Source organism: Cryptomeria japonica, chromosome 6, assembly GCF_030272615.1.
Source record: "Cryptomeria japonica chromosome 6, Sugi_1.0, whole genome shotgun sequence".
Lineage (NCBI taxonomy): Eukaryota > Viridiplantae > Streptophyta > Pinopsida > Cupressales > Cupressaceae > Cryptomeria > Cryptomeria japonica.
The window spans coordinates 197,080,114-197,098,870 of record NC_081410.1 but is presented as its reverse complement, the minus strand read 5'-3'; the positions used below and the strand labels follow the sequence as shown (position 1 = coordinate 197,098,870).

The 18,757-nt window shown below is 36.5% G+C and overlaps 1 protein-coding gene across 4 annotated transcripts in view; it reads right to left on the bottom strand.

The window, feature by feature from the left end:
- The window catches only part of LOC131063486 (DNA mismatch repair protein MSH4), a 223,565-nt gene that overhangs the window by 67,736 nt on the left and 137,072 nt on the right, over positions 1-18,757 (bottom strand). For all 4 annotated transcript variants that reach the window (XM_057997313.2, XM_057997312.2, XM_057997315.2 and 1 more), the window contains exons 12-14: positions 17,951-18,090; positions 17,707-17,849; positions 17,523-17,573 (exon numbers count right to left, since the gene is read on the bottom strand). In XM_057997313.2, the coding sequence (XP_057853296.2) occupies positions 17,523-17,573; positions 17,707-17,849; positions 17,951-18,090 (334 nt within the window). The remainder of the gene's footprint in view (positions 1-17,522; positions 17,574-17,706; positions 17,850-17,950; positions 18,091-18,757) is intronic.

Genomic DNA, 18,757 nt, shown 5'->3' with positions numbered 1-18,757 from the left:
TGATAGGTTTTTTCAATTGAATTTCTTCGACCAGCGAGAGATTGTTTCAAGTGTTTGATGAATTTTTGAGGTTTTGATGTTTTAGTGTTTTGGAAGATGCAAAAATGAACAGAATTGCAAATAACAAACTAAACAAATACTGAAAATTAAATTCAGAATTCTAATTTCTTATTGCAGCAAGCAATATGACAAGAAATGACCAATTTATTCCACATGGGGCCCAAATAGCATACCAAGTGTCCAGAGCTTGCTTGCTTGAGCTTCTTTATTTGACTGAATTGAAAGAAATGTTGATATAGGGGCTTCCACAATGAGACAACAGCTCCAATATGTTTTATTGACCTTAATATGAATTACCAAAAACAATTAATGAAGAATTGTGCAGACCCAATCTGATTTCCAAATTCTTGCCAGGCGAGACCCTCCAAAAATGATGAATTTCCCTGATTTATTGCTTGTGCTGATCACATATAACCTTATTCTTCCAAGTAAACCTTTAATTTTCTGATTCCAACTACCAACAATGGATTTTGAAGAGATTAGCTGAGTTAAAACCCTAGCGTTTATATTTTATGATCTTGCTGGTAATGACTTCCGAACGGCTCAGATCTGCTGATGGTGTCTCAGATCTGCCGTATAAGCTCTGCAAATGCAATCTCAGTCAACAAAACTTCTGATTTTGGCCATCAATGGCCTGGAATGAAGTTCCTTTGTATGCCAATTTTCTGTCTAGTGAAAGGGGCTACATCCTATCACTTGAATAATGAAGGTTTTCGTCTCCAATTTGCTCTCAGACCTCTTCCTTGTCATTGCAGACCTGCTGAACAAGATATAATCTCAAAAAAATGAATAATTGAATGCCAAATCATTCCCGTACACCTCTTTTAGCCTTCTCCAAATCCCACGCCCAACTTAGGGCTCCAAAATACCAAGATTCCAAATGGAGTATTCCTCCTTGAGCGCTCAGCCTTGAGGGATTTAATTATCATTTGATGGGGCCACTTATTCTATTAAGCTTTATTAACCTCTTGCCTAGATAGGTGTGCAAGTTGGTGGTCACTTTATGATTTTAAGTTGCACTTTATAAACATCTTTTATAAAGTCACTTTTAATGTAATATTGCCACTTAAGGTAAAAGTAACTTTATAATATAATATTAGCATTAGTTTACCTAAAGTCACTTTATAAAATATTTCTAATTTCTAAAAAAAAGTGACTTATAATATTGTTGTGACATATTCACACATCGCCCCATTGCAAATTGGGACCCCTCCTTTTTGTGCTTTCTAGGGTTTGCTTTCTAGGTCTTTTAGGGTTTTGTCTCTTAGCATTTGCATTTGGAGTGTCGTCAGCAGGTGCTCCTGGATTAGGGTTTCTTTGAAAGTCTTCCTTAGGCCTAGTTTTGCTTTTGTCGCTAATAGTGTCTTGCTTGAGTTTCAGAGAGGTCAATGAAGCTTGGTGAGTGAATATCATCTTTGAATGTCTGAGTTGAGCAAATTGGCAAAGATATGGAAGGGTATGCCTCAAGGCATGAGTCTAGGCCAAAGTCAGGTCAATTTCAAGGTGGATTAAGCCTAGAATCGGGAATTTCGCTCCTGACCCTTCCAAAGGGTCCAGAGCGAATTCCTCTTTAAGACACTCTGCATTGCCCCAGACTAGAAGCTAACCCATTCCCAGGCTTGAATGAAGGCAAAACACTCGTTTGAATTTATAAATGTGGAGTCAGGATTTGAGCCTAAGGTTGAATTTCGCTCCTGACCCTTCCAAAGGGTCCAGAGCGAAATTCATATGAAACCCTATTTTTTACAAAATCTTGAGCTGCATGTCAACTTAAAGGGCAAATTTGCATGATCATGACGGAAGGAAGCCTAACAAAGTGTGTCCAAGGCATGAAAAGAAGAAAGGAAGTAAGAAATTAGCTCAAAATGAGAATTTCGCTCCTGACCCTTCCAAAGGGTCTAGAGTGAAATCCTCATTTGACCCTCAATTTTGACCTAAGGCATTAAAAATGAAGATTTTGGAGCCAAGTGGATTGCAAATGGACTTGGATGTGGCGACAAGAGAGTGAATTTGATCAAATTTAAAGATGGATTGGATGAAAGAGGTAGGAAATCAAGCAAATCTTGAATTTCGCTCCTGACCCTTCCAAAGGGTCCAAAGCAAAATTCTTATAAGACACCTTTTTTCTCCTTGTTTGCACTGAAAGTCTTGTTCCTTGGACATGGTAAGGTTAAATTGATATGTTCTAGCCCTAGGAAGTGATTGAAGGCATTGGAAAGTGTGGATTTTGTCCAAGACAAGAATTTTGCTCCTGACCCTTCCAAAGGGTCCAGAGCGAAATTCATAGGAGACCCATTTTTCTTCACAAAACCTTGAAGTGAATGCTAACTTGGACTGGAGGATGATCAGGAGAGGTCTAATGAGTTATATCCAAGCCAAAGAAGGGAGGAAAAAAGTGAAAGCGAGCCTAAAATGAGAATCTCGCTCCTGACCCTTCCAAAGGGTCCAGAGCGAAATTCATATTTCCTCTATTTTGCTCTTTAGCATGACCAAATTTGTAACTTCTAAGGCATGGTTTGGAGGACTTGGATGCATATTTGCCTTGGAGAGGAGCTTTGAGGTGATGAAATGATGGAAATCAACCTAGAAGATGGATTTCGCTCCTGACCCTTCCAAAGGGTCCAAAGCGAAATCCTCAATTTGACCTACTTTTTTGCCTTAAGCCCTTGGTTGACCTTGTCTTGAACTAGTTGTATGGTGGATTCACTTAAATGTGGAGAAAGGAGCTTAAATTTGATCAAGTTTGAAGGAGAATTGGATGAAGGAAGTGGAAAACCAACCAAGAATGTGGATTTCGCTCCTGACCCTTCCAAAGGGTCCAGAGTGAAAATCCCCATAGACCTCATTTTCTTCCTTGATTTGGTCAAGTTCTTAGTTCCTAAGGCATGTTGGAAGGTGGATTGACATGTTTTTTGCCTTAGGGAGTGACTAAAAGTGAAAATGTGAAGGATTTTGGCCTAGAAGGTGAATTTTGCTCCTGATCCTTCCAAAGGGTCCAGAGCGAAATTCCTAAAATCCACCTTTTCCTTCCATTTTTGTGTCAAGCTAAGTGTGGATCAAGGTAGATTGAGCTTGGAAGGACCCCTAGGCATGCCTTGGAATTGATTGTAGCCACCAATGATCAAAATTTTGAGCTAGAACAAGGATTTCGCTCCTGACCCTTCCAAAGGGTCCAGAGCGAAATCCTAAATAGGTCATGTCCCTGACCATGTTTTTTAGTGAAGTTCTCCTTTCTAGCCATTTTGAGGGTCAAGCAAGTGTTGCATGCATGGGAGAGGGATCCAAGGATGAAAGTGCAGGTAGGGAAAGTGAAAAGAGTAGACCTATGTGAAGGAAAACAAGTAAGTCCTAAAATCACCTAGTTTATCCATGATGGAGGTCAAGGTATGAATTCCTAAGCCTTGGTGGAGAGAAGGCTAGCATGTGCTTGTCTTGGGAGGCATTTTGGAGTGGAGAAATGATGGAATTTGAGCTTAGTCAAGAATTTCGCTCCTGACCCTTCCAAAGGGTCCAGAGCGAAATCCTTAAAAACTCTATTTTGCTCCAATTTTTGCATCAAACCTAGTGTTGATTGAGATTAGAAACATCTCTAGGCATGCATTTGAACAAGTTGTGGTCACAAAATGTGAAGATTTTGTCCTAGAATGCAAATTTCGCTCCTGACCCTTCCAAAGGGTCCAAAGCGAAATTCCCTATAGGTCTTGTCCTTGGCCATGGTCCGAAGTAAAATCCTCCTTTTTGGTCTTTTTGGGGGTCAAATCAATGATGTCTTCAGGAGAAAGTGATTCAAAGGTCAAGAGAAGTTCAAGGCAAAAGAGATGATGAAATTTGAGCTAAATAGCAAATTTCACTCCTGACCCTTCCAAAGGGTTCAGAGGGAAATTCTTATAGGGCCTGTCCCTAGAGAAGATCTTGAGCGAACTTCATTTTAATGTCTTCTTGTTGATGATTTAAGGTAGAAAATACTATGTTAGAACGAATTTATTATGTGTCCTTATCACCTTTTGGTTTGTTTTGTAGATGAAAGAAGGCCAGGCCAAGACAAGGATGACCTATTCCAGTCTCATCATTGTCAGGGACATTCCAAGTGCATAAAGGAGGACTCAAGGTGCTTTTGAAGTGTTGGAAGACTTCAAGTGTTCGACCAGTTGCAAGCTAGCCTTGAGACCTCATTTTACTACACAAAGAAACCATATGGTGACAAAGGAGGACCTTACAAGCTCTTCAAAGCAATATGAGCTACCAGAGGAGAAAGAAAACTTGACCGTGAGGAGGCCTCATCAAGCACATGGAAGTTAAAGAGGTACATCATTCATCGCATCAAAGGATAGAGGAGGATCAACCAAGACACAGACATTAGACAAGGTGGCATCCCAGTCACTGCTCCTCCAGCCAAATTGGTCCATCTCAACATCTCCAGATTCAATGTACCTAATTTATCAAGGATGGCACAAACTTCAGTGTACCTACCCCTGCTTCCTATTGGTCCTCATTCCTGGAATGTAATTTTCTCATTGGCTAGGGAAGTTTGTTGTAACAAACCCTAATTAGAGTTTCTATCCTTTAATCCTAGCCATTGATTCTAAGTCAATCAGAGCCGTCTATTTGTAAAGGACTCTCTATATAAAGCCCTGGCTCTTCATTTGTAAAGGTTAATAGTTAGAGAATAGTTAGGAGTTAGCAAAAGAGAGAGTCAATAATTAGTAGCTTAATAGTAGATAGCATTTTAGAGTAGAGTAGAAAGAGAAGGCAAAGATTGCTGCCAAGAGATTGTTGCAAAAGACATGTAAACTTCATTGAAGGAATGGTGAATTCTATGTGTTGATTCTACAATTTGCATGGTCTCTATACTTCTCAAGTTTAATTTCATGTTATTAGATGAATGGAAGAAATTTGTATGATCAATGGTGAAATTTGTATATCCATACTACTAGTGGTTTGTTGATTGCAAACTTGCCTTGCGTAGTCAACTGGAATCATTCGGCTTAAGCTTAACTTCAATTATCGCTTCTTCATTGATATGCATCAACCTGACGGTGTCTATGCTTGTAGCAGTGATCTGAACGTCACAAAGCTTTCCTTAGAAGATCGCACTAACCTTGTGGAGATGATCCTAGCATGTCAAAGCAAGACTTAGTTAAAGTTTCATCAAAGGTCATCCATTGCTCCTACATTCTTAGTGTTAGAATTAGATCCTTCTCCAACCCTTATCCTTTTCCCTTTTTTAAAAATCAAGGATCAATAAAGACCCACGTTCCAGTGATATCCAAAGCAAATCAGACACTCACGTCATCGAATGTAAGTCCCCTTGTGATTCCAGCAAAATCACATCATACCGCAAAGAGCTTATCCACACATAGAGAACCTACAATCAGAACCTTGGAGCTACTCCGATTGATCCTTCTGCGAGATCTTCAGCATTCGGGGAAGCTTTATTCAAGAGAGGATAAGGTACCTTTAGGTATTTTATTCTGTGTTTGGTCGTGTACAAAAGACACATCAACAAATATATTATAAAGGTCACACCTTATAAGCTTACCAAGGCCAAATAAATGACCAAGTAAAGTCCCCCTTGGTTAGCCAGTCATCTCCTAACCTCCAAATTTCACCTGCGAAGATCGCTAACAAGTGAACCTATGCATCTGGATGACATCCTAAAAAGTGGAGACATTACATAAGATTGCTCGTACACAACCAATTTTAAATTGGGATGATCAACAAATTATGCTCCTTCCTAAGTTTCATATATTCTTCCATTTGACTAAATATTCCAAATTAACCTTATTCCTTAATTTTTTTTTCTCATGTTAATGATGTCCTCAGATTCCAAAATTAATTTTCCCTTATCATCAACCAGAGATAACTCCAAACATGGTGTAATATGTTGACCTAGCACCTTTTTGAGGCAATATATGTTGAAAACGTTATGAATTCAACTATTTACTGATAACTCCAATTCATAAGCGACCTCATTGATCCTTCTCATAATATTATAAGCCCCATAGAATCATGGCTTGAGTTTCTCACACCACTTCCCTTGATAGAGGATTTTTTATATGGTCGCAACCTTCAAATGTTATTTCGAATCTTCCATGATCCACATACATCTTTTGTTGATTTTGGGTGTGTTGCAAGTTGTCTTGAGTGTGTTTGAAATGTCTATACTTTGTCGCACCAAATCTCTTGCCCCAGGAACGCTACTTTTTGTAAGAATCAAGTCTCCAAATGATATTGCCTCATACCCATATACTGCCTTGATGAGTAGTTTTATAACAATATGATGAGTAGTATTGTAATAATATTCTCCAAGGACCAGCCTTTTGACCCATGAGGTTTGCTGCCCTATGACATAATTTCACAAATATCCTTCAAGCCACATGTTTACAATTTTTGTTTGCCCATTTGTTTGTGGGTGCTAGCTAGTGCTTGGGATAGGTTTTGTTCTTGCTAACTTAAAGAGTTCTTGCCAAATTAAATTGAGGAACTTGCTATCTCTATCACTAATGATGTTTTTGGGTAGCCCATGTAGTTTGAATATTTATCTAAAAAAGAGATTAGCTATTTGTGGTGCTCTATATTTAGAAGATATTGCATTAAACTGAGCATACCTAGTTAGCCTATCCACCACAACAAACATACAATCCTTTCCATGTACTTTTGGAAGTCCTATGATAAAATCCATTAAAATGCTCTCTCATTTTTTATTTAGTATTGGCAATGGTTGTAACAATCTGGCTGCAAATGTTTTCTCTACCTTGTTTCTTTGGAAAATCATACATTCCCTGACATCCTTTAAAATAACCCCTTTGAGGCCTTTCCAAGAAAATGTTTCCCTCGCTTGTATGCTTTGTAGTAACCCTGATGACCTGATACCTCATAATCTCTTCTTTCATTTTTGATCCTGGGATGAAATATATTCTATCTTTGCAGAGAATGAGCTCTTCCATCACTTTGAACTTGTCTTCTTGTAGTTCCCATTCGATATACCATTTGTCAATGGCACAATGCATCGTTGGCATATTCTACAATTATTGAATTCTTGCAATTCGCAGAGATGTCCATCATAGAACATAGGTGAGGTCTTCATGATAAAGAATCAGCCACAACATTGTTCTTTCCCTTCATGTACTCAATATCAAAGTAATATTCTTGCAACTTGCTAACCCATTTCTACTATCTATTATTTAGATCCTTTCAGTCTTAAAAAAATCTCCGACTATTATGGTCAATCTTGACAATAAATATTCCACAAATTATATATTGTCTAAACTTGGCTACGACATGCATAATAGCTAATTTCTTTGTCATAAATGGAATAATTCCTTTCCGTCTCCATAAGCTTGTGACTCTCAAAAGCTATTGAGTGTTTATTTTGCATTAGTATAGCTTAAATACCTTGCCCTAAAGAATCACATTATAATTCAAACGAAAGAAAGAAATCCTGAATGGCTAACACTAGACAAGAACTCATTATTTCATTGAGTTTGTCAAAATCTTTTTGGGCCTCCTCAGTTCATTAAAAAGTACCTTTCATAGGCAAATCTATCAATGGGAAAGTTAACTTTGAAAATCATTTGATAAATCTTCTATAATAACTGCAAAGTCCTAAAAATCCCCATAAATGGTTGGAAGTCTTTGGTCATGGCTACGACATGCATAATAGCTAATATTTCTTTGTCATAAATGGAATAATTCCTTTCTGTCTCCATAAGCTTGTGACTCTCAAAAGCTATTGAGTGTTTATTTTGCATTAGTATAGCTTAAATACCTTGCCCTAAAGAATCACATTATAATTCAAATGAAAGAAAGAAATCTTGAATGGCTAACACTAGACAAGAACTCATTATTTCATTGAGTTTGTCAAAATCTTTTTGGGCCTCCTCAGTTCATTAAAAAGTACCTTTCATAGGCAAATCTATCAATGGGAAAGTTAACTTTGAAAATCATTTGATAAATCTTCTATAATAACTGCAAAGTCCTAAAAATCCCCATAAATGGTTGGAAGTCTTTGGTCATGGCCAATCTACTATTGCCTTGATCTTTTTTTTCATCCACACTTAACTCCTTCGGCGTTCATCTTATGAACCAAATACAAAGTTTCATCCATCCCAAATTCACATTTGGACACTAGCAAATAATGATTGTTCCTCAAGCATCCCCAAGAATTCATCAATGCCTCAAGTCATCCTCCCAAGTTTTATTGTAAATCAATATATTGTCAAAGAACACCCAAAGAAATTTCGTTAATTGTTTGTTTAATATGTAGTTCATGCAAGATTGAAATGTGGTTGGGGCATTAGTGTAATGTCCCCTTCTAGCCAGTGATCACTCCTGGTGGAGAATAGCCTATTCTGGAGGCTTGTAGGCTATTTTTGGCAGAATTAGGGTTTCCATTTTCTAGGAGGATTTTGAGTGGGAAGCAGTTGGAGTTTGGGACTTCTGATTGTGGATTTTTTCTGGGTTTTCGGAGAGATTCGCAGTGATGATACATGCATTGCGTTCAATTGAGGTTTGCATACTTACTATTTTTAGTAAGTAGGATTAGAATAGCACATTTTTCTGGGTTTTTCAAGAGTTTTTCGGCAGTATGAATTGCAACTTCATTTGACTAGTCTTTAGTGGACTTACTATTTTTAGTAAGTAGCAGTTGGTCTCAGTTTGTGCCCTAACAGAGTTGAGTCACTTACTATTTTTAGTAAGTAGGTTTTTCTTAGGGTTTCAATTGAGCCAGGCAGCATCGGCTATTTTTGGCAGGTTTGGAGATGACTCAGCGACTCAATTCTATTTCTCGCAGGCAGAGTTGAGTTCAGAGTGCAGTTTAATGGACTTAGTCATTTATCATTTAAATGACTTAAGTTAATATTTTATTTTTGGCATCACATATTATTGTTGAAATAATTGTTTAATTTTGGCATCCCTTTTGGGAAATATTTAACAGAACTTTAACCTATGGTTGAATATTTTGATGCCACTATGGAGAGATAAGGGATTGAATTAATAAAGACAAATTTTATTTATATTGTGATGTCATTTATGCTTTTGATGACCACTTTGAGGATAGATTAATCTTTTATTTCCTAAGTCTGGACGCCCATGGAGACATTTTTTTTATTAAAAAGAATTACAACTTTACATTACATTTGATGGTTGATTATTTGGGTGGCCACTAAGGGGAAAAATATGATTTTTGCCAAGTTAAAGATATTTTGTTTTGGACGCCCAAGTGTAATGCCATTTCATTTCATTTCATGGCAATTTGGATGGACTTGAAATTGAATTTGGGGCTTCAAAAAGTTATAAATAAGAGTGTTGAGCTCTTGTTTTGAGATCTGGAAGAAATCATATTGTTATGATGTCGGAGTGGTGAGTGAAATAGAGCTTCGGAGTTGTGGCTCCCTAGTTTAGCCAGTTTTGTCCTTGAAACATAGTACTTAGCTAAGCGTTGGATTGTGGTAAAGTTTTCTGTGTGCATTTTCAGATTTTCAGTGTGGTGTGGATTTCAATGTTCCTGGTTTTTGGTGTGGCTAAAGTGAAGATTTGATCGTATCTCCTTGCCTATGCAATTGATCATTCTGGGTAATAGCTTGTTGCAAGTGTATCTAGAGGGCGACCATTCTTCTACCTTGGCATTTCTATTGGTGTACTTTTTTATTTTTGGCAGCAAATCGAACTTTCCAGCTAGGTCGTACCATCCCTTGGCTACCTTGGGTTGCATGTTGGCTGTTTGTGGTTTTTGCAATGTAGGTTTGAGTCTCTGGTTGGCCTTAGTCATAGCTTTCATTTGCTTCTGTTTTTGTGTCATTCCGAGTTGTTTTGGGTGAGTTATGAGCATAATAGTGAATTTGGTAGAGGCTGTTTTCTGCGTGTTATGCGGACAGCAAATTGTAATTTCAGTTTAGTGATTATTGGTGTGCTATTTCTTTGTGGGTGGGTTTGAGTTTGTCGGTTGTGATAATTTTGGATATATTTAGCAGTATTAGACAACATAATCTCTCTTTCCTATGCATTGCATCTCTTATTTGTAAGGCTGGTTAGTAGTACTAACAACCACTTCTGGATTGTAAAGCATACCCTGCTGAAAAGTGGAAGAGGCTGGCTTGCCGCCTACATTTGATATTTTGTCATGCTATCCTCCCGCTGCATAAGCAGTAGAGTGATATTTTGTTTGTAATGGTCCTCCCGTTGCATAAGCGATTGAGTTGAGCTTTGTTGTTGTGTTCAGTCCTCCCGCTGAAACATTGCGGTAGAGTGATTCGTGTTGAGTGTGCTCCTGTTTCCTTGGCTGGTTTACCGCCAAGTATCTTGTTTACCCATTGGATAAGCGGAAGGGGCTGGCTTGCTGCCCATTATTGTAATCAGTACTTTCAGCAGTTTGTGGCTAACAATCCCCTGCTACCGTATGCTCTCACCCTCCCAATTTGGGCTTTCGGTGATCAAAAGGTGTAGGGTTCCTATCAGTTGTTTGGATTACATTGTTTTAACCCTAACGGGTGATTGGTGTGATTGTGATCTTGCTGTAAAAATTAAAAAAAAAAATTGTGGGAATATTACAATTAGTTAGCCCAAATGGTAAGACTAGCAATTCAAAATGCCCAAAATGACACCTCAAGGCTGTTTTAGAAACATCCTCTCTGCTCATTCTTATTTGATGATATCCGCCAATTCCAACCAATTCCTGAAGCAAGGAAGCCTGGTAGATTCCATGAGCCTTGAGATTTGGACTCGCCGAGTTTAGCTGAGGCTAGCAGAATCTCAACAAACTCACCAAGTTTGCTAGAATCGATGATTCCAATAGATTTACGAGCCTCAAAATCTCTCATCCTAGCAAGATGAAAAAGTAAAAAAAAATAAAAAAAATAATGAATTTAGTTAAAACTTAAACACTTATAATTGTTTCCCCAACCCCCAAAATGGCATTCTTATTGTTTTCAAGCAAAAGTAGGAGAGAAAAACAAGGCTTTGAGCAAAAATAATTGCCATTGAAGAAAAAACCAGTAGGCTAATCAAACACAAATATTGATTGAAGATCATTTGGGCACGTTATTAGCTTGGATTGATGTATTTAGAGGATCTCAAAAAGGATTTGGAGGAGGCCACAACTAATTTGGAGTTGTATTTCTTCATTTTTGGAGCAAATTTGAGGAGGTAAGTTAATATTTTTTGTTGTTTTTTGTTTTTTTAAATTTCATAGTTTCAAACTACCGTTTATTGATACATTTGTTTTATTTTATTTCATTTTAGGTTAATGGAAAAAAAGAAACCCTAGCTATCAAATAATCAAACCCTTACTATTTTTTTCCCTTAGTTCTTTAGCTGCAAACCCTAAGTGTAAATACTATTTTTTTATCATTTATAATTTATTGCAACTTACCATTCATTTATACATTGATCCAAAATTTGAAGTATAAAGTTCTACCCTAGTTAGAAAGGATCCTGCTTGGAAACATGTCATCCTTGCTACAAAAAAAGGAGAAATAACATGTAAATATTGCAAAACAAAATACAACGGGGGAGGTATTCATTGGTTGAAGTATCATCTTGCACAAATACCATTGCATGATATTAAACCTTGCACACTAGCACCCATTGATGTTGTACATGAAGTACAAATGCAAATAGAGGCCTTTGAAGAGAAGAAAGAATTAAAAAGGAAGAAAAGGGGGGAAATGGCAAACATTGGTGGGGAGACCTCTTCCATTTCTCTGTTTCCTAGATCCTTGAGAAGTGGTAGTGGTAGTGGTAGTGGTAGTACGAGTGTGAGTGTTGGGCCTCAAAATCATAAAAAATACTCCACACATGACTCCAAGTTCAGAGCCATCACTTGAGAGCATGGGTTGGAATAAGGAGAAGCATGACACTGCAAAAAGTGCAATTGGAAATTTCTAGTTCTATTTCAACATTCCATTCCATGCAGCCAAGTAAGCACTATTATGTTTTCTTTAAAATACATAATTTGGTTATATGTCTATTTTAGTTTTAATTTTTAAAATTAATAATATTTTGTTTATATAATTTGTTTTAGGTCTCCTTATTGGCAAAACATGGTAGACGCCATTATTGTCTGTTGTGCGGGCTTCAAAGCCCCTAATAATGAGGAGATAAAAGGTGACATTTTGTCTCAAAAGGTGGTTGATGTCAAAGTCACAATGGACGAGGAAGGGTTGCACCATCATGATTGATGATTGGACCGACAAAAGAAATAGAACATTATTGAACTTTCTTGTTTCTTCCTTAGGTAATTGTAGTTTATATTATGTAAAGTTCTTTTTTAGCGTTCAATTTTTTTTATTTTTATGTCACTAAATCGCTGATTTTTTCTTCCTCGAGTGGCATAGTGTTGTTGAAGTCAATTGACACTTCAAGAAACACAAAAAATGTTGAGTTTCTTTGTGGGGCCTTGGAGGAAGTGTCGGCTAAGGTGGATGAGGAGAACGTAGTACCAATAGTCACACTCAGATAATGCAGCGAATTATATTGTTGCAAGTAGACTTCTTATGGAGAGGCACTCCACCTTGTTTTGGACCCCTTGTGTTTCTCACTGCCTTGACCTCATATTGGAGGATCTTGGCAAAATTCCCTAGATCAAAACATGTGTAGAGCATGCAAGAGATATTTGTAAATACATATATAATCATGCTTGGGTCCTCAACCCGATGAGGAATTTCACAAATAAGAAAGAGTTGGCTTGTCCAAGAAACACCTTCTTTGCAACTAATTTTATCATGTGGCAATCCTTGCTTCAGTCCAAGTCCACTTTGAAACGCATGTTTGTAAGTGAGGAATGGTCTAATTCATCATATGCAAAAATCACTGCAGCAACATATATGGTTGATCAAATTTTTTATGAGCACGCTTTTTGGTAACTGACCAAGGAGATTGTACAATTAACTTTCCATTATATTTTTGTTCTTATTTCCATTTTGTTTGCTTATTTTTGTTCACACTTAATTATATTCATTGTTAAAGATTTAACTTAAAATTTAATGTTTCACAATGTTTGCAGTTTGCAAAGCCTCTAGTTATCTTCCTACGAATTGTCAATGGAGAGAAGCCCACAATGGGCTACATACATGAGGGCATGGACAAGGCGAAGGAGGCCATTAGATCAATTTATTTAGGGGATGAAGCTAAGTATGGTCTCATACAAGACAATGTTGACCAACGACGGCACAATCAACTTCATAGGCCTTTACATGAAGCTGCCTACCACCTTAATCCAGCATTCCAATTTTGCCAAGATTTTAAGGCCAATGAGGAGGTGTTGAGTGGGCTCTACACAATTGTAGAGAAAATGTCATCTGATTCTCATTCATCATATGGAGCACACATAGTCAATGAGATATAGATGTTCAAGAATGCACAAGAAGACCTCTTTTCACGAGACTTATGCAAGCAAAATCGGACGCTAATGCAGCTAGGTAATAAAATTCTCTATCTTTTACCATTTTATGTTAATTAACTCAAAGTTATAGAATAGAAATTATTTTTATATTTTCTCATTCAAATGCATGGTGAGAGTTGTTTGGTGCTAAGGTGCCAAATCTATAGAGGATTGCAATTCGTATCTTGAGCCAGGCATGTAGTGCTTCAAGATGTGAGTGCAATTGAAGTATGTGTGAGCACATACACTCCAAAAAGCGCAACAAGTTGTCAGTGCAAAGGTTGAATGATAGTGTGCATGTTCATTACAACCTTTGCCTTCCATCATAAACAAATTTTGGGTACCGAGGCGTCTCCTATCACTTTAGAGGAGGTTGATCCACAAGTAGAGTGGATCTCTGAGATTGAAGATCTTGTCTTCAACGATGATTTGGCATGGGTTGATCAAGTGGATCGAGAGGCAAAGACAATAGCCATGGTAGAGGAGGAGGTTAGAGCATGAGGAGACCCACTGGAGGAGGATGATGATGTGATTGTCACTGAGCTTTAACTTGAACCTGAGACCCAGATAGATATCATGGCTGCAGCATAATCCAGGATCTATCTTAGCTGAATATGTAAGAAGCCTATGATGCCGAATGATATAGACTCCTCTGAGAAATAGACTTGTAGCTTTTATTTTGATATTTGTTTAGAACTTTTGATGCCATGGATTTCATATTCCATGAGTTTTGTAGACATTTGACACTATTTATATATCTAATGTGTTATTTCCTTCAGCTAAAATTTGTGTTTATACTTATGTGATCAATGTATACTTGTGTATGTGTTCAAAGTAGCTTCTATTTCATGAGATTATTGTGTATTTAATGTTTATTTATTAAACGGTGCATGAAACAAGTTTTAAATCCTTAAAAATCTTTGAATTTCTTGGGTTTTTCAATTTGTCGAGTTTTTGCAAGTCTAGAAGCCGAGTTCGAGTCCAAAATCAACTTCCAGAGCCTGAGGCAAGTCCAAGTCTTGTAACTTTGGTTAGAACTAGGTTGTATGTGTCCCATCTTAAGTAACTCCTTAATTGTTTTCTCAATTTCTTCATTATATCTCTTTTGGGTGGTGATAAGGTGTGGTAATGACAAGTTTTTCTTCTTCTAGTTCAATGGTATGCTCAAAATTCATCTTACGAGGTAGTTCGTAATGTTTCGAGGAGTAATCTGGAGCAACTACTTAGCCTATATTATTCCCATAGGCTAAAGTCAAGTAAAAGGGAATAATTTAATTTAGTTATTAATATTATTTGATAGAGCATATTTTATAAGTAATTTTAATTAATTTGATAAAGTTTTACAAGTGATTTAAGTGGAATATTAAAGAAGATTAATAAAGTCACTTAAAGTTCTTCTAGTGGTTTTCAGAGGTTATTATAAAAGTACACCATGAGGCTCATTTTCACAATTTATAGTATCAGGAATTAGTCCTTCTATCTCAAATTTTTATGAAGCTATCTATGTTCTGTCTTTAGGGCCATATAATGTTTATATTAAGTCTCCATGAGTATATACTAAGTTGCGCAGCCCAACAGTAGGACAAATAGTTGTTTTGCCAAAATCAAGAACAGCTGCATTTAGGTGTGCAGTGCCCAGAGAGCTAGTGTTTAAAAACAATTGGCAATTATATATACACAGGCACATACTACAGTAGGAAGCTGACTGGTTGACTGATAAAAGTATAATCTATCAATGGAAATGTGCCAAACATAGCATGCTTACCAAGATTTGTTAAATACAAGTCTCTTATAAATAGAAATGTGTGCCTGTGAATGAATATCATGTATTTTAAACAAGAATACAGCTTCTATTTACAGGTGCAGAAGTCCTAAATAGTCGAAATTAACAGTTGAACTAGATTTAGCAAGTGTTGTGTTTAAATAAAATCTTTCATACTTTATATCAGCAGAGCAGTAATCAGACTGTGAGCTTTCAAGAATCAGATTGCAATTATACCAGAAGTAGCCTGTCCTTCAGCAAAGGGTTCCATTTCTCCTAAATGAAGTTTTTAAAAATATAAACAACATCTAGAGTTTTATCAACTTACACTCAAATTCAAACTCTAGGCTATCTTCCCATCAAATTGCCTGCAGTTCAGTTATATTATCAGCATGTTTATGAGTAAGATATCAGCAGTGTTGTAGCAGATCAGCAATGGCTCAACTACAAAAAACAACTAACAGTGGCTGATCTGAAGTTTGAGCAACAGAAATTGCCTCCCTCCACTACTGCCATGGGGAAATCAGTTTGATCTGTTGACACTAGCAGCTCATCGCATGCTTCCCCTAGAATCAAGAAATAGTTTTCTAAAGTTATAAAATATTGACAAGCAGGACCCTAATTAGCATGTTTCAGCCTTCACCAGCTATTAGTACCAAAATTGGCACCCCAATGAAACTTTCTCCACAATCAGATTTATTGTCAGTAATCATTTCACCCTTGTCAATTTTCGATGCCATGCAAGTTATCTTTCCAATTGAATTACTAAGTCATTAGGTGTTGCTCTATTTTTGCCAGATGAAATTTTTTGAAGTCACTTGTAAATTAGGATTATCAAATGCAAAAAATGTTAAACTGGCTCCAACATAGGTGGAAGAAGAATGGAATATCAAAGGATCGTGGCAAAGAGCCAACAAAGCCTTGCCCCAGAGAAATAATGGCTAAAAAAGGCTTTCACACTTTTACAATGGTTCAGACAAGCAAGAAATCACGGCATTGGCAAAGAAAGAATTTAAGTCAAAATAGCATGCATGTTGTGATATTTGAGTGGCAAGCCTTTAAGAAAAGTGTGACCAGCACGTTAAGTGAAGAGTTTAAGTGTGGTCTTTTCTAGTGACATAATTAATCCAAAATCATGACTTAAATGGCGAAGTAGGAAGAAAATCCTGAAAAGACATGAATGAGTTTTAGTTTTTTGAGTGTGAAAGCACACTTTTATAATATATGGGCCAATGGAAAAATGCAATGCAAGTAGTTGTCATTAGGTGAAAGTGTGACCAACAAAAGACTAATACAAATGTTAAGTGAAGTCAGACTTTTCTATTTGCATTTGCACTCAGGAAAGGTACCAAAACTGGTGGGAGAAGCACAAAACCACTCCACAAGTAAACTCAAGTTATGTCACACATTTAGGAATGGATCAACCAACTGAATACGTACTTTTATGATGGCAATACAAATGACAAACTCCACCAAATAGGGCAGTAAATTAAGTGAATGTTGTGTAGAAAGAATCTAAGTCAAAATAGCTTGCATGTTGCACTAGTTAAGTCGCAGTCATTTAAGAAAAGTGCAGCCACTATGTTAAGTGAAAAGAGTTTAAGTGTTGCACTTTTTTAGTGAAGTAAATAGTCCAAAAGCATGACTTAAATGGCCAAGTGGGAGGAAAAGCATGACAAGACATGAATGAGTTTAAGTTTTGAGTGTGAATGTCACTTTTATTGTCGTTAAGCCAATGAAAAATGGAATGCAAGTGTTTGTCATTAGGTGAAAGCGTGAGCAGCAAGAGAAAAATACAAGTGTACTTTTCATGTAAGGTATATCTGTTTATTTAAAGTCATTTAAGTAAACTGCTTGTTTGCATTATTGTTTGACGTTCGACTGTAATTTCTCTCAAAATTTTGTAAAGACGGTGTTTTGACATATATGATTTTAATTATTTTATGGTTTATAGCCATCAAGAACTGCCTGGCACATGTTTCTGTTTTACATTCACAGACTACTTTAGTTGAAACTGCTTCAGAACAGTGATTATAGTACAGACAGTGTCAGTTGTAGATGTCAACTGCCATGGAATATTTTGAAAGCAAGGCATCCCTTTACTATCAAACTAGCAGCTACCCTAGCATCATATAAAAATTTAAGTTATATCTTGTTTAAATTAAATAGTATATGGCTGCTACACCATGTACACTTTTATTTGTTGATAGTGCTTAACATGTTTCCCACTAAAATTTCTTGTAAATGAGAATTATCTCTATTGGATAATACATTCTCAGAATATTTGTGAAGTAATATTGAATTGAAAAATATAGTTACCGAAATCAATTGTTGAGTAGAACAATGTATGTTTTTCCCTTGTTTGGTAACCTGCCAATCACCACCACATTCAAATACCAAATGCAATGAAGACTTCACAAAAAGACAATATAATTGAAAAAATAAATAAATATAAAAAAGAACTCGTATTTAGGAATGAAACTGGGCGCTTCCTGGTAATAACCTGAATAAATATCTTAGGCAAACCCCCTTCTGGCAAATCCTTCTCTGGCATACTCATATAGAAACCTTGTCGATTGTTAAATGGGATCTTCAAATTTGGCAAATTCATATCTTCACGGTATTTTTTTGCGAGAGCATGTATAGCTGGTATTCCATTCCAAAATGAAATTCATCTTCCAGAAATTAAAATCTAGGAATATGGGTAGGGTGACTTGTTGATGAAGAAAGGGAACATGAGAATGCACCTTCACTTGTATCACAAAAGGATTTTCTTGCTACATCAAGAAATCCATCTAATCCAGACTTCACAGCAAAACATTGTTGTGTGCGCATGACAAAAGGTGCTCTTGCATGACAGACATCTGCATCAATGACCTCTTCTATCCTATCAATGGATTACCACCAATAACATAGAAGTGAATTAGATAGAAAGGAAAGCTTTATCAATTTGATCTTTTTCACTAATAAGCTTCACATGTTGACATACAATATTTTAATGTTAATAATCAATCTTTCAAATGAATAGAAAAACATTTGAATGTTACATTTAATTCCTAACTTAAGTGCTTTAACTTCACACAACCCAAAAGGAAGCATGAAAGTAAAGCATGATCATGGTCCCATTATTGTTGTATTAATGATCAAAGACACAATGGTTTCCTACAATATGAATTGAATCATTTTTTTAGCATATATGTTAGCTGCAATAGTACAATTATTTACTTAAAGTAAAAGTCAACAAATTGCATATAAAGCCACAACCACCTACTTTTCGAAAATCTGCATTAAAAAGCCTGTAAATTCAACAATGCAATTATATTTACCTAAGCACACATATACAAGACTTCACAAAAGATCACAGAAATTTTAGTAGCAAATAGTCTTACCAAATTCCATTCAAAATTCATGTGTAAGTGACAGTTTTAAGGAGTTTTTACAAGATTTTGCACTAAAAATAAATAAGAAGATAACTGAAGTTCCTAAGCTATCAGTACTTTGCTTGCATACAAAGCAAGCCCAAAATATAAATTTGTCTTGAAATACATTAACTA